This window comes from Hemicordylus capensis, chromosome 2 (genome assembly GCF_027244095.1).
Source record: "Hemicordylus capensis ecotype Gifberg chromosome 2, rHemCap1.1.pri, whole genome shotgun sequence".
NCBI lineage: Eukaryota > Metazoa > Chordata > Lepidosauria > Squamata > Cordylidae > Hemicordylus > Hemicordylus capensis.
This window is the reverse complement of record NC_069658.1, coordinates 190,925,681-190,942,422: the sequence shown is the minus strand read 5'-3', so window position 1 is coordinate 190,942,422 and position 16,742 is coordinate 190,925,681. Positions and strand designations below refer to the sequence as shown.

Here is a 16,742-nt window from a genome sequence, read left to right as displayed (position 1 = left end):
CTTAAAATGAGGTAGCTTCCCATGTTCCTGTGTTCTCTGCATCCACCCAAATTAGAGGCACGCAAGAGAGCAAATTAAGGCTGCAACTCTATGTTTTCTGCAAAGCAAATCCCATTACAATCTTATCAGACTTATCCCTGAGTACACATGGTTAGATAAGGGATAATTTTAAATGTAGAAGGTTTTGGTGCACACCTCAATCACAGATAGCCGTACAATTCTGTAAAAAAGATATAAGAAGCAAAAGACTTGCTAAGTATCTTTAAGGCTTTCAGAAGAAACGAGAGAAATGCTCATGCAAATGTTCATAATTCAGATAGAAACAAGGTCTGTTTCTTACAAATTTTCTATCACTATGTCTTTCCTTTTTCCTTTGCATCCTCTCCCCACCCCCTTTTTGCTAAAGTAATATGTTGGCTTGTTTTGCTTATTGATAGTTTTTAATCAACAAACAGTAGTTACCCTGTTCTTAGGCTTGTTCCTGAATCTGTAGTCAAAAACTGTCTTCCAGCAGTAATAAAGAAAAGTAGAGCCAGATAAATCATCCTGTACATACTGGGAGAAACACACAATCCTGGAAGTTGTATAACTTATTAATGGGTTATACCATTTCCCTTTGTACTAGAGGAAAATATTGGCCTGTGGAAATGTAGGGCCAGCCTGCTCATATTGGCAAGTGTTGCTGGGCCATAACCACTCTTGCTAGCCTGCCTGGCCACAATAGTTTAGTTATTTGTGGCACATAAGTGGCTTGGATAAGGAAGCAGGGGAGCAGCTCTCTTCTAGTTCACAAACACTTTTCTGCCAGCTGGTCAGAAGAATATTCGTATTCACTACAGGAGACTAGACAAGTGAAGGAGACAGTTACCCAGGATGCCAAGCTATGAGGCCAAGGAGGAGAAAGCATTCTACTTTTTGGCTTCTTTTGGTCACCCCTGGAAATATTGGCTTCATTTCCCTGACCTGGGAGGGTGGGGAATTGGAGAATGAGTCTTCTGCAACTGAAGTCCAGTCCACCACAGCTATTAGTTTTTATGTTTCCTTCCATTGTGCACAGCTGGCACAGTATCTAGCCACAATTTATGTTCAAAGCCATGGGGGCTAGAATCTTGGTGTGTGGCCTCTGGGCAAATGTTAAAACCTCTAGGTAGAATTAGACAAGGAAAGAAATAATCACAGGTGCTCATTGAACCAATACTAGTGGATGTTTGGATACAGTTCATCAGTGATAGTGTGCACCTAATTAATTCCACTACAGTGTGGAAATTTGGATTAGGTAACTTATTAAGTTTTTTCCTTATTAAGTTTTTTGAAGCAAAAAGAAATCCTCCATCATACTTCGGGCCTTCTGGGCCTTCCTGAAAGTGCTGGTGCATAGAAATCCACTGTCCAAATGGAATACCAAAGTTGTCGTCTTACACTGCATTTCATTTTCATCATTTCTACACACCCAAAATTAGTTTTATAACTGCAAACTGTTCTATTTTAAAAACTACAAGATTGCTTTCAAAGTTTAGTTGTTAATTCTTACAATGAAATTAAGTAGTCATTTGCTACTACCCTTGAATGATGCCCCAGATCAGCTTCTGAGACAGCCACATCATTCTGCCTTGTGGTAGGGCCAGCCCTGTGGGAAAGTAGATGAAGAGTTGTGTATCTGTCCAGTTTTCAAATTTTGAGGTTTTAAAAAGTCACTCAAGGAGTTCTTACCTCCATGTTCTTAAAGTCTGTTTTGGGCTCTTCTGCAGCCTAGGTCAAAGAATGAATGCAAGTCTGCAGCAATGTTTGCATTCACCCCAAGAACTCCCTTGGTTGATCTGTAAGGTATCGTTAAAGAGCTGTCAATTTCTACCTGTCACTGACATGACAAAGAGCTTTAGATCATGTCACTGAGGACCTGCTGCGGACCTCATAGATTTTGCAGCTGCTTATACGAAGCCTTCCCTCATTCCTAAATTTCTTGTAGTTCTAGGAAAGTGAAGAAATAGGCATCATGACCTGAGGGTAGCAATCGGATGTCCTTTTCCTACAGCTCCTTCATGGGACTGATAGATTTCCTAGTTAATTTAGCAGCATTGAGGAGTTCAGTGGTAGAGTACATGCTTTGCATACAGAAGGTCTCATCCCCAATCCCTGTCATCTCTAAGTAAGATTGAGTAAGATGCCTCCAGTCTGAAACACTGGACTGCTGCTGCCCGTCAGTGTAAACAGCACTGAGCTTGATGGACTGATGGTTTGACTCAATATAAGGCAACTTCTTCTTATCCTACGACATTAAGCATGCTAGTCTATTACCTTTCCAATAAGGCATAGAAACAACTAGACATTAAGTATTGAGCAGCTTATGAATGTTGATGCTGTAAGGTGGGGTTTTTTTTAGCTGAGATTGGTACTGTTGACACAAAGCATATAGTCCATCTTTCTCCAGTTCCTGAAGAGCTGGAGTTGTATAATACTGTTCCTTTGCTTATCATCTTGTTCAATGTCTCTGCTAAATTTTGTGTGGCTTGGTCCAAAATTTAATGGTGGTTTTTCAATTGTGTGTGCATTGTGTCTTTCAGGTACGCAGTCCAAGAAAAGCTACATTGGCTAAAGTTGTGCCAACCCCAAATAATGGTTCTGCAGAATTGGTGCCACTCCATCGAGACCAGGTAAGAAATCTGGCTATGGTTTTAAACACGGAACAGGTCTCCCATATGGAAATTGCCAGGGTTCCGTTTAAATATTGTCAGCTTACGGGGCAGTTCTAAGCTTGCTTACTCAGAAGTATGTTCCATTGAGTTCAATGGGATTGTGTGTTTTTGATTGTGACTTAAAATGTTGATTTGACAGTGAGGGGCCTTGAGGTGGATAGTGTAAAGGCACAGAAATGCAGACTCCTTAGTCAGAGGAAGTTCCCATTCATGCCGACAATACCTTTTAGAGAGGCTGGGTTAAATTGAATTGTATCTTCCATCTCCTCCAGGTTGTTATTTCTACACCTGGTAAATTGTGACTTTATGTCAGGTTTGGTGCTGACATGTATGCCTTGGTAAAATCAAAGCTTGATTTCTGGGATGTACACCTTACTGTGGTGGTTTATTGCTGCCTGGGTTTGCTTTTCTGAGTGGCAGTGAGGAGGCTGGTAGATGGAGCTTACTCATGGCAGGACATTGGACAAGTCTCTGGGTCATAAGAACATCACCATCATCCCATGGCAGAGAATTCCATGGATTAATTATGCATTGTATGAAAAATTACTTCCTCCTGTCGGTCCTAAATTTCCTGGCCTTCAGTTTCATGGAATGACCCCTGGTTCTAGTGTTGTGAGAGAAGAAACATTTTTATCTCTCTACTCCATGTATAATCTTATACACTTCTATCATGTCTCCTTGTAGTTGTCTCTTTCCCAGACTAACAAGCCCCACATGCTATAGCCTTGTCTCATAAGGAAGGTGCTCCAGGCCCCTGATCATCATGGTTGCCCTCTTCTGCACCTTTTCCAATTCTACAATGTCCTTCTTAAGATACGGTGACCAGAACTGCACGCAGTACTCCAAATGTGGCCACACCAAAGATCTGTATGAAGGCATTATAATATTAGCATTTTTATTTTCAATCTCCTTCCTAATGATCCCTAGCATGGAATATGCCATTTTCACGGCTGCCTTTTTCACACTTTCAATGAGCTGTCCACCACCCTTTCACCCAGTTTGGAGAGATCCTTTTGGAACTCCTCACAATCTGTTGTGGATTTCACTACCCTGAATAGTTTAGTGTCATCTGCAAATTTGGCCACTTCACTGCTTATCCCAACTTCTAGATCATTTATGAACAAGTTAAAGAGCACTGGTCCCTGTACTGATCCCTGGGGGACCCCACTTCTTAATTCCCTCCATTGTGAAAACTGTCCATTTATTCCTACTCTCTGTTTCCTGTTCTTCAACCAGTTACTGATCCGCATATGAATCTGTCCCCTTATCCCATGACTGCTAAATTTACTCAAGAGTCTTTGATGGGGAACTTTGTCAAAAGCTTTTTGGAAGTCCAAGTATACTATGTCAACCAGATCACCTTTATCCACATGCCTGTTGACACTCTCAAAGAACTCCAAAAAGTTAGTGAGGCAAGACTTGCCCTTGCAGGAGCTGTGCTGGTTCTCCTTCAGCAAGGCCCATTCTTCTATATGTCTTAACAATTTTGTCCTTAAACATGTTTTCCATCAATTTACCTGGCACAGAAGTTATACTAACTGGCTTTTAGTTTCCTGGATACCCCCTGGACCCCCTTTTTAAAAATTGGGGTTACATTAGCTACTTTCCAGATCTCTGGTACAGAGCCTAATATTTATTTATTTATTTATTTATTTATTTATTTATTTATTTATTTATTTATTTATATTCCGCTCTTCCTCCAAGGAGCCCAGAGTGGTGTACAAAGTTAAGTTTCTGCTCACAACAACCCTGTGAAGTAGGTTAGGCTGAGAGAGAAGTGACTGGCCTAGAGTCACCCAGCAAGTATCATGGCTGAATGGGGATTTGAATTCAGGTCTCCCCGGTTCTAGTCCAGCACTCTAACCACTATACCATGCTACCATTGTCCCTAATGGTAGGGACAAGTTACATAACTCTTGAGTGGATGCCATCTGGCCCTGGCGACTTGTTAATTTTTTCATTTTTCAAGACAGTTTAAAACATCTCCTCCCTCACTTCAAATTGGCCCGGTCTTGAGCCTCCAGGTCCAGAGCGGGGATATAGTCACTATCCTCCACTTTGAAAACAGATGCAAAGAACTCATTCAGCTTCTCTGCAATCTCCTTATCCTCCTTAACATCCCCTTTCACACCCGCATCATCTAACTGCCTCTTTGGCAGGTTTTCTGTCTCTGGTATGTTTAAAGAAGTTTTTGTTATTCCCCTTGACACTTCTAGCTACATACTCCTCAAACACTCTTTTTGCATCCCTTATTGTCTCCTTGCATTTCTTTTACCAAAGTTTCATGTTCTGAAGGAAGTCTTCTTCCCATTTAAAGCTTCCTTGACTCTGCTTATTAGCCATGCTGATGTCCTCCTGAACTTGGTGGTACCTTTCCTCCTTCTTGGTATACATACCAACTGAGCTTCTATTATTATGGTCCCATGCTTTCTATTATTAAGTCCCATGCTTTCTGGAGTGATTTGACCCTCCTGACTTTCCCTCTCAGCTTCCTTTTTACCAATCCCCTCATTTTTGAGAAGTTTCCTCTTCTGCAATCCAATGCATTTGTGTTGGACTTCCTTGATATAAGCTGAATTGGATCACCCTGTGATGTCTCTTTCCCAATGGTTCTACAACTCTGACATCTCACACCAGGTCCTGTGCACCACTCAGGATTAAATCCAAGTTCACCTTCTCTCTGGTTAGTTCCGCGACCAGCTGTTCTACGGCACGTCTAGAAATTTGGACTCTCTGTCAAAAGCTGCATGTGAATTTGCCAAGTCTATGTGAGGATATTTGAAGGAACCTATTATTACAGCGCTCTCTCTCTCTTTTTGACAGCTCTCTGATTTGATTCTCCAACTCCAGTTCACTCTCAGTATTTTGATCTGGGGGAGGGGGGGCAATACCACATCCTAGTAACACATTTCCTCATATATGAGTCCTCATATTGTCACCCATAATGACTCTGGAGGACTCTGGTTCTCCTAGGTTTTCTAACTTGTTGGATTCTATCCCTTCGTTAACATACAATGCTACTCCACCCCCAGTCCACCCCTCCCTGACCTTTCTGTAGAGTTTGTATCCAGGAATAACAGCGTCCCACTGGTTCTCACCCTTCCACCAGGTTTCAGTTATGTCCATTATATCTATGTTTTCATTAGCAACCAAGCACTCCAGTTCGCCCGTCTTGGCTCAGAGATTTCTGGCATTGGTATATAAACACCTGTATACCGAGTCTATTACCTGGCATTGGCGTGTGCTCTCTCCTTTACTATCACTTGACCTTTTTAACCCGCTGTCATGTGTTTTCATCTGTTCTGCTCTGTCCCCTTCTGGTTTATCTGGAATGTTTGCACCCTGGCACCTTAGGAGATTTTGCTTGCCAAACCAGATATCACCCAGTTCCTGTTGGCAACCACCCGCCCCCATGTGTCATTTTAAAAGCTGCTCTACGACCTTTTTGGTTGTAAGTACCAGCAGTCTGGTTCCATCTTGGTTCAGGTCAAGTCTGTCCCTTTTGTACAGGCTTTGCTTGCCCCAAAATGTATCCCAGTGCCTAACAAATCTAAACCCCAACTCCCAGCACCACCTTTTCATCAATGCATTGAGATACCTTAGCTCTGCCTGTTTTGCTAATGGTGCACGTGGAACAGGTAGCACTTCAGATAATGATACCTTTGGGGTACTGGACTTCAGTATGCTACTTAGCAGCCAAAATGTAGCTTCCAGGACCTCCTGACTACATTTCCCAACACCAATTTGTTGGTGCCGATGTGCACCACAATAGCTGACTCATCCCCAGCATTGCCTAAAAGCCTATCTAGATGCCGCATGAGGTCCGTAACCTTCTACACACGGGTCAGAAACCCATTTCTCTTATTACCCTAATGATCAAATCACCCACTACTAGGAGACCCCCAACCCCCGGAGGAGTATCCTCTATGTCAGAGGATATGGGTGCATCACCCAAGGAAGGGAGGCCTTTCTAAGTGAGCACTCATCTCCTACTCAGACTGATGTATTCCTTTCCTGACACCTCCATTCTCCATGACAGCAGAGGAGCTGTCAGCCTTGGAGTGGGATGCCTCTGTCATGTTCCTGAGGGTCTCACCCACATACCTCCCTGAGCTTCTCCAGGTCAGCCACCTTGGCATCGAGGGAATGAATTTGTTCCCTGAGACCCAGGAGCTCTTTGCAACAAGTGCATACCCAGGACTTCTGCCCCCAAGGCAGATAGTTATACTTGCAACACTCTGTGCAATAGACTGGGAAACACTCCCTCCCCTGCTAGCATTCTATCTTCATAACTGGCTTTATTGGCTGTTTAGAATATATAGAGCTTGTTTCGTTAAAAGCTAGATCTTAGCGGCAGTTGTCAGCTAAGTAAAGGTTTTAAGCAATGTCTTCCGAGAAAATTTCAAAAGTAGGATAATAGTCCCCTTCTCCTTGAGCTGAGTGTCTCATTTGTGATAACGGGGACTGCTTGTGCTTTCTGCACACTTTTTTGCTTTGATAACGGGGACTGCTTGTGCTTTCTGCACACTTTTTTGCTAAACTTCATGCCAAACTGCTTCAGTATCTGTTTGCAAACTCCTGTTCTCAAAACTACTCTGGTCTCAGTCTTGCCTTCAAGTGCTGCCTTCCAAAATGAGAGGAATGTGGCCCCTCCCACAAGCTGTGTGATTCACCTGAAGCTAATCCCCCACCCAAACTGCCCTGCCAAACACAAAAACCTCTAGCCAGCCAGAAACCAAACCCTAGAAAGGTCTAGCCGTAGCAAACTTTGCTTGTCCTTTCCCTCTTGTTTTCTTGTTGGTTTATTTATATATTTGCTTGCTTGCTGTCATCTTTGAGAGAATCAAACGTTTGCATCTTCCCCTAGTCTGAGCCTTGTCTTCAAGATCTCCCTTCCAAAATGGTCCCTTCCAGCATGTTGACTCTGTGAAGTCTCTAAAGTGTTCTCTTGCACATGGAAACATTGAAAGCTCTGCAAATCTCTGAATTTCTTTTAGGGGGAGGATGGACAGGAAGTCCTTTCCTTTGAATTTCAGAAAATCAAATATTTCTATGAGTTAAATGAGAAGAAAAAATTCCTTCCCGTGGCATTTCCTGTAGAGCACCCACTGCAATTTTATCAGAATGCTCGAGGCTACCAGGAAGACAAAGAGATCAAAGCGGCAGAAAAGAAATATGGTACCAACAAGTAAGTGGAATAAAGGTGGACCAGGATACTTGTGTGTAACATTAATAGCATTAATAATATGCTTCTCCCACAGTGTAGGAGGGTATCCCTTTAAGACTGATTGTGCTGTCCTCTTGCTCCCAATAGACAGAGCTGAATGCAAACTAGGAATACTCACATGGTGCACTGGGAGCAGAGTCCTCCCATTTCTGGCCCTGTCTAGCTCCCGAAAACAGGGCTCTAGAAGAGCTCCAGCTCCAACTTCTTCCTTGAAGACACTTTGATTCAGCTGTCCCTTATTTTCCTGGCTTCTGTTCTTCTCCGTTCCCCTCTACAAAGCAAACAAACAGAACCCTTAAGTCCCTCCCTCCTGATTTGGCCTGCCTTTCTCTCCACACTACTCCTCCTCTTCGTGGAGTACACAGAACTCACCTCCCCATCCTAGGAACCATTCTCTTCTTCTAGAGGCAGGGAGCAGGAATTCAAGCTTCACAAGCACACCCACACAATAGCCTCCCCAGAATCCCGCCGAAAACACTGTAATTCCGCATCTTCTGAGGGAGAGCAGGCCCACAAAACATGGCAAGATGCTCCACTCACTAACCTACAGTGAAAACATTCAGAGGCTGTCCAGGGTTGCAATGCCAACTCAAATGAAGGCTTCCAGTGCCCATGCCCCCAGCTGAAATACTTAATAGCATTAATAATACACACTAATAGCATTAATAAGATGCATCTCCAGGAATGGGAGCACCCAAACTCTTGGCAGTTTACCTGCTTTAATTCTGGGCTAGTTAATTTACAGACTTTAGTCAGCAGAATTGTAAACTGAGCAGGTTAATAATATCACACTGATTTAAGTGTCTTTCTAGGATTCAATAACAAAAATATCTTTGGCAATAGTGTGCTGTGCTTAGGGTGTGCAATGCCATCTGTAGGGGGTGAGGGGTAGTAGGAACAGGTTAAAAATCAAATGTACCAAATTTAGCATGTAAATTGGGGGGGGGGGAGAGACAGTTAATTTGATAATCCATCAAATTAATCCCTTTAATTTGAAAAACCTCTGCACACAATCAATTTTATTCTGTTTAGTTGGCTACTAGAAATGCAGTCATATGCACCAGTGGTATTTGTTTCTAAGTAGCCATGACTAGAATGAAGGAATAAATCTTCAGACTCGTTCTGGAAAGTGTTCTTTGAGCAGTTGTGTAAATATTAACTGGACACTGCAACCCTTGCCCATGCTGCCTGGCCACTGCCCATGATCATGGTCGCTGGAAAACTTTAGGAATGTGTCTAGACCTCCTCCTACTAGGTGCCCCCACATACGTAAGATTACAGAGCAGGAATTCTAGGCAGATGGCACCTCTTTTTAAGGGAGAGAGAGAAAGGAAACAAACACACACTCACTTCCTAAATACAAGCATTGTTTCAAGTTTGTTGGATCCTGCTTTTGGACTCTTATCTCCAGAACTGTGCAAGCATGTGGAAAGAGCTTCAGTCCACCAATCATTTTCCCCCCACAGCCCAGAGACAACCTTTCTGCTCGGATTCCATCTGGAACAAAGGAGGATAAGAAGCCCCCAAACACACACCACATCTTCCATGCCCTCTCTTTTCACTTAGGTACAGCAATTCCTCTCTTCTGGGTGTCCTTTCCTGCCTTGTGCTCCCTACTAGCCTTGCTTTCCTCCCCTACTTTACTTGGGTCCATAGTTTTATGGGGGTGCAGAGTGGAGAGAGAATCTTCTTCCATGCCCTCACCTTAAAGACTACATCTTTATCATCCTTAAAAGCCTGCTGTGTAAAGGCAAGATTTTATGGCAGGGCTGCTCAACGTTGGCCCTCCTGCAGATGTTGACCTACAACTCACATACATGTGAAACTCGGAAAATTAGAATATCGTGCAAAAGTCCATTAATTTCAGTAATGCAAATTAAAAGGTGAAACTGATATATGAGACAGACGCATTACATGCAAAGCGAGATAAGTCAAGCCTTAATTTGTTATAATTGTGATGATCATGGCGTACAGCTCATGAGAACCCCAAATCCACAATCCCAGAAAATTAGAATATTACATGGAACCAAGAAGACAAGGATTGTAGAATAGAACAATATCAGACCTCCGAAAAGTATACAGTGTACTGTGCTTGATTGGCCAGCAAACTCGCCTGACCTGACCCCATAGAGAATCTAAGGGGCATTGCCAAGAGAAGGATGAGAGACATGAGACCAAACAATGCAGAATTGCTGAAGGCCGCTAATGAAGCATCCTGGTCTTCCATAACACCTCATCAGTGCCACAGGCTGATAGCATCCATGCCACGCCGCATTGAGGCAGTAATTGCTGCAAAAGGGGCCCAAACCAAGTACTGAATACATATGCATGCTTATACTTTTCAGAGGTCCGATATTGTTCTATTCTACAATCCTTGTCTTCTTGGTTCCATGTAATATTCTAATTTTCTGGGATTGTGGATTTGGGGTTTTCATGAGCTGTACGCCATGATCATCACAATTATAACTAATTAAGGCTTGACTTATCTTGCTTTGCATGTAATGCGTCTGTCTTATATATCAGTTTCACCTTTTAATTTGCATTACTGAAATTAATGGACTTTTGCACAATATTCTAATTTTCCGAGTTTCACCTGTAATCCCTGGCTATTTACCACTGTGGCTGGGGATTATGGGAGTTGTTGTCCAAAAACAGCTGGGGGGAGGCAGAGTTGAGCAGGCCTGTTTTATGGCCTGCAAGGTGACATCAGAGCTTGTCAAGAAAGGCAAACAAGATTATGAGAGTCCAGCCCAGCAGCAGCAGATGGAGGGTTAGAGTCCTCTTCTTCCACCAACCTAAAGACTGCAACTGTTCCACCTTTAAAAGATTAACAAGATTTCAAGGCCTTCAAAGTGATAGCATTGCTCTCAGATAAGTCAGGGAGACAGTGAAAGCCCAGCTCAACAAGTTGTAATATCAGTAGCTGAAGGGACTAGTGATGTCATAATCATGTCAGCCAATGGGAAGATGTCCCCTAGTTTTCTCCAGGCAACTTATAGCTACAGCCATGATTCTTGTTCCTCTACCTTTTGACTAAGTAATAGATACAACTATGAGACTGATCCTGAAATCTAATAGTTGGGAGCAATCCCCATTAGCTAGTGCCTCAGGCTTACAGTCTTTTTGTTAGTAGGTCTGGGATTTTTACCTTGCTTCTTCTCAGCACACACAAGCTCCAAGAGTGTTTAAGATTCAGGCCAACTCCTCCAAATTAAAACTGAGCAAGGAGGAAGCTGGTGAGATGCCCTCAGGGAAAATGAACTCTCTAGGATCCTAGGGTTGCAGTCAGGGCAGGATGGCATTGTAGAACATGAGTGCCAAAATGAACAAGGATTCTTCTTCTTTCGCAGGGCAGAGATGGTGGTTCCAGAATTCCTTGAACTCTTCAAAGAGAGAGCAACAGCTCCTTTCTTCGTCTTTCAGGTAAGCACCGAATGCAAATATGCAAAATCTTCCCTTTCCCCACAAGTCCCTCTGTTACTTAAACCCAGAAGTTCACAGCAGAATCAACAATCAACAAACTCTCTCCCCTTTCACCACGATCTGAATGGCATGCTCCTGCCTTGTACCGTTGGCAGACTAGCATGGGCTTGATGTTTTGCAAGCAGCCTGGGCAGAGAATCTTGGAAATCAACTAGTCCACAGTTTACCTTTAGGTTGGGACAGGAAAGTGCCAGCCATGTAGGACAGAAGGGTTGCCTTACTGCCGTTCATACTGTCAAAGAATAAACACTCACTGTAAAGTATCTATACATAGATGAATGGTGCATGACCAATAAGAATTGCAGATATTTAAATGCACAGTTATGCCATTCATTTATTTACAGCTCTTTATGGTGATCTTCTTAAAAAGATAATGAACTTTGTTCTTTTGGGTTCACAATATGCTCTGCCAGTTTAGCAATAGCAATAGCACTTACATTTATATGCCGCTCTATAGCCGGAGCTCTCTAAGTGGTTTACAATGATTTAGCATATTGCCCCCAACATTCTGGGTACTCATTTTACCGACCTTGGAAGGATGGAAGGCTGAGTCAACCTTGAGCCCCTGGTCAGGATCGAACTTGTAACCTTCTGGTTACAGGGCGGCAGTTTTACCACTGCGCCACCAGGGGCTCATCTCAGTTTAGATGGCTTCATTGCTCTTTTTTTTTTTTAATCTTAATATGCGGCTTTTTGACAAAAAAAGTTATCAAAGCAGCTTGATGTGGCAAAGGAAATGAAAAGAATGGTTCTCTGGGTCATTCTTTTTAAAAAGACATGAGAGATGCCAGTGAATAGCCACTAGGAAAGCTGCTGTGCTGGGTTAAATAGGGGCAGTTACTAAAATATAAGAGTCACCACGCTTTAGAAGGTGCTTCTTTGCCCAGTTCGCAGGGGTAGGATAGGTCTGTTCTATGTACTTGCTCCTAATAGCCTTGGAGATAAGGGAGAATGTAATGAAGTGGGGAAAGGCAGTGCTTACTAAGGAAGTCTGTAGGAGGCATATAGGAGGTGAGAGATGAGAAATAAACTAAGAATCACGGGAATTAATCTGGCCCAGATAATCAGATACAGATTGCAAGGGATTTTATAATTACATAAATGAGTACAAAAAATAGCCCTGTGGCCATGTCAGAGAGAGAACTGAGACCATTTGGATACTGAGAAAATACTCTGCATTTAGGGTTGCCTCACATTTGTTCCCATTGCATTATCACAGCAGCCGCACATTGTTTCCACTTCTGAATGAAGAGAGCAGCTAAAACAAGAGTCTTTTAAAAATGGAATAAAGGCTGTTTGCTGCCCAGATGATCCCTAGGGTATCTTGTGCTTGTAGTTCCATGCACATTTTGATTGTTCAATTATTGAAATTCTTAGTTGTGGTTCTTAAGTAGTTGGTTATTTGCCAAATAAATCACCTATACATTTTGCTGATTACAACGATGGCACCAACTTGCATGGGTGCCTGGGCCACCACAAATCTGGCACTTCAAATGCAATGCTGTTCTGTGCAGTCTGCTCACACATCCAGCTGCTGCTAATAGCCTGTAGAGAAATAAAGTAGAGTATGTGAACCAGCTCCTATTACCACCTCCCTCTTTATTCAAGAAAATGGTAGTGAATGCAGTTCCCTGTTCTCTCTTTGGGTGCCCTTTTGGTGAGTGAAAGTAGAAACTACAGCATCTGAGATTCAAAAAGAAATGTAAGGCTCTTAAATAAAATTCTGAGGGGACAGTCATCAAGAAAATTAGAAGCAGGCACATACAATAGCAGGCCTACAAATGAAAAAGTCATCAAATCTAGATTCTCGCTCTGGATACCACAAGCTTACATGGGATTTTGGCACCGCTCGCCTCTATATACTTTAGAGCAGGGATTCTCAACGTGTGGGTCCCCAGATGTAATTGGACTTCAACTCCCATAATTCCTACCAAAGGCCACTGGGGCTGGGGATTATGGGAGCTGAAGTCCAATCACATCTGGAGACCCACACGTTGAGAAACCCTGCTTTAGAGGATGGCCATGCCATTGTAGATACCCAAAGATAAACCCCTCATTGTCTTGGAACTCGTTGTTTGCTTACTGTTCAGCTTCTAAGTCAGAAACAAGTTAAGCTTTTTCTCCTCCCCTATGTAAACTGGTCTTTAAGTTTAAAAGCTGAAGGTATTCCCAGTTGCTGGTTCATGTTTTGCTTTCATCTCCTGTGGTTTTATTTCTTTTGTTAACATTTTTTCTTGAAGTTTTACAGTGTATACAAAATATTAGCTGTTTATATGAATAATAAACCTCATCCCCCATTCCAGTGTATTGAAGGACCTAATGACAAAATGATGAGTTCAGCAAAGTGGACACACAGATGAGGAAATTTGGGGTCCGTTTTTACATTCAGTAGAATCAAATAATAAACCTTTTCCTAGACTCTGCACCTTCAGGCCTGGAAGGAGGGGGTAGCATGTTTTAGATTGTTTTCACAGAACCTCTCCCTGTACATAGAAAAGTCGGAAATCGGGGAATGGCTCGGTTGAACCCTCCTTACTGATAGGACAGTTTTGTATGTGGAGGAGGTTTTCACAATATTCCCACACCACCTTCAATCCAGGAAATGCTGTAACACTTGATTCTGCTGAATATATAAACTAGCTCAAAGAAGCCAGCTGGTAGGTCATTCTAGCCAACAATGGAATGACCTGCCCAGCTGGGTTCTCTGATATACACAGTACAGATTAGGAGAGGCAGACTAATAAGCCTGGGTGCTTGGGCAATACTACTTTATACTACAGATTAAACAGTTAACACACACAGCAAATGTAAACAATGAGAAAACAGAAACAAATGAACCCGGCCTCATGCCACATTTGACTGTGTGATAATGGTGTCAGTTATTGGTGACTTTGGATAGTGGTCATTCTCGGTTACTGCTGCCAGGGACATCTCTAGTTTGTCTTTTCTGCAATCCATTCCTTTCCTAATATATTTTACCAACAGACAAACACACCTGCTATCGGCCCTTTTTTCTCCCCCTCCCTCTTTCTCCTTTCTGTTCATGGAGCACGAGGCCCGGGGGAGTATTATTTTAGTGCCACGGGGAGTACAATGGAGAGTGTTTGGACCAGGCAAATCTAATCCCTTCGGTGTCCCCCCACCTGATGGAACACCATCGCCAGTAGCGGTCACCACCACTGCAGAGCCACCTGTACCATTTCAAGGTGCAGCATCGGCAACAGCTGCCTCAGAGCCATACGCTCCCAGGACCTCAGCGAGTCTCCCACCTTTAGGCCACGAGATGTGCTCATTGGCGGCCCAGCGTGTTCTCCTCCTCCCAAAAATAACCAAGTCTTCACAGCAGCGGCAGGTCGGGATTTTTAGGCTTCCCTTCGCCAACCCTCCTCCGTCATCTGCAGAAATACGGGTGATAGCTGCAGCACAGGGGCAGAGCAGGCAGAAAATGGCATCTTCGGCTCCACAAAAAATGGCGCGAACGAGGGATAGAGACTTCATTTTGCCTCAGGAGGAGGAGCGCAGCCAACAGAGAGCAGAGCCTTCTCGCAGGGCCACATCATCAAGGGAGATAACAGGGGAGACCCAGGGGCAAGTTAAAGCCAAGGGTGACTCTGTAGTAGGGGCAGGGGATCAGGTTTGTCCCACCTCGGGTACATTGCTTACTCTCCCTAAGGTGGTACTGCCTGAGTGGCAGGCGTGGTTCAAGAACGCTATCATGGACACAATACAACAGATTAGGCCCATTAAAAAGAACAAAAAGAAATCTAGAAAAAGAAAAAGGGCTGTTTCTTCCTCTGAGTGCCTCCTCCTAGTGACTCTGCTAGCCCGCCCCCTAAAAAGGCAAAGGCTAAGCAAAAACACTTCAAAAGTGAAAAGTCTCAGAGCAATAAAGAGTATTCCTACATCCCCTCATTCATCTGAAATATCTGATCATGATTCTGGGGACCCGAAGCCCAATAATCCTAGGCCCTTGCTAGAAGCTGGAACTGTTCCGTCTCACAGTCTAGACTCTGACTTAGAGGAGAGCACTAACAGGGCCGAGGGCATGGGCCAAGATCCTGACGCACTTCCCAACAGGGAAGAAGGAGAATGTTCAGGTGGGGAGGAAAATGAAACATCTACTGTTTCTCAGAGGCTGTTTGTGGCAGAGGACTTTAACCCTCTCATGTCAAGGGTCATTAAGACCATAGGGTTACAGGAAAAAACAAATTCTGAGATGAGTGCATCTGAGAAGGGGGAATCTGGTTTTTCCCAGATCAAAACCCAAGTTCATGCTGTTACTTTTACCTGATCTATATGCTGAGGTGGTTAAACAGGAGTGGCTGCTCCCAGCCTCAGATAGGAAACCAATGTCTGTTTCTAAACAATTCTACTCATTTCAACAGGAGGCATCTGACTTGCTAAAGACTCCAAGCACAGATGCCCCAATAGCACAATTGGTGTCGGGTTCCCTCGTCCCAAGAGATGGTGAGGTTACCTTACGAGACCCAGCTGATAAGAAAGAAGAGTTGGCCTTTAAGCGGGCCCATGATAACTCCTCCTCTGCTTCTCGAGCAGCAGCAACGGCATCCATGGTGGCACAGGCCTCTTTTGTGGATAGCTGACCACTTAAATGAGCTGCCCTCAGATTCTGTCAAACTGAGGCAGCAAACGGTCAAGCTGCAGAAAGTCTAGGCATTTATGGCAGACTAGTGTTTCAGGCCCGTTGTGATAACGGGCGCTAGTAGGGGAGAGTTCCCCCCCCCGCCCCACTTCCTCTGGCCTCCCCCCCCCCACGCCCTCCCAGCTGGCCGAGACTTCCTTACCCAAAGCAGCCCGCGACAGTCGGGCGATCAAAAATCCATTTTTTGCGAAGAAGAGAGGAGCTCCGGAACAGAGCTCCTCTCTGTGCTAAGCCAATGCTCAAACTGCTGCTATGGACGCAAAGGACGCAATAGGTGTCCTTTGCGCCCAAAGCACCACTTCGGGGAGAGACTTAGCACAGAGAGGAGCTCTGTTCGGGAGCTCCTCTCTTCTTCGCAAAAACAGCTTTTAGTTCGCCTGACTGTCGCGGGCTGCTTCGGGTAAGGAGGTCTCGGCCAGTTGGGAGGGCGGTTGGCGGCCATGGCGGCGGCCGCGGAGGCATTCTTCTGGGCCGTTTTGGCCCTTAATCATTTGCGGGGGGGGGGAGCGGGGAAGGAGTATGTGGGCAGCTGGGAGGGCGGGAGAGTGGGCGGTGGCGGTGGTGGTGGCCGGGCAGACTCTGGGGGCGGCGCTGCCGGTCCGGTCCGCCCCCGCCTCACATTCCCAGCCGGTCTCCCCGGACGGGCAAGGGCCCCAAGGACTCGCAGCCGCCTGGC

General features: G+C 44.3%; 1 protein-coding gene across 1 annotated transcript in view; it reads left to right on the top strand.

The window, feature by feature from the left end:
• Nucleotides 1–16,742, top strand: part of ATP13A1 (ATPase 13A1) — a 65,949-nt gene that overhangs the window by 2,873 nt on the left and 46,334 nt on the right. The window contains exons 2-4 of the mRNA XM_053291070.1: nt 2,562–2,651; nt 7,691–7,881; nt 11,271–11,343. Coding sequence (XP_053147045.1) covers nt 2,562–2,651; nt 7,691–7,881; nt 11,271–11,343 — 354 coding nt within the window. The remainder of the gene's footprint in view (nt 1–2,561; nt 2,652–7,690; nt 7,882–11,270; nt 11,344–16,742) is intronic.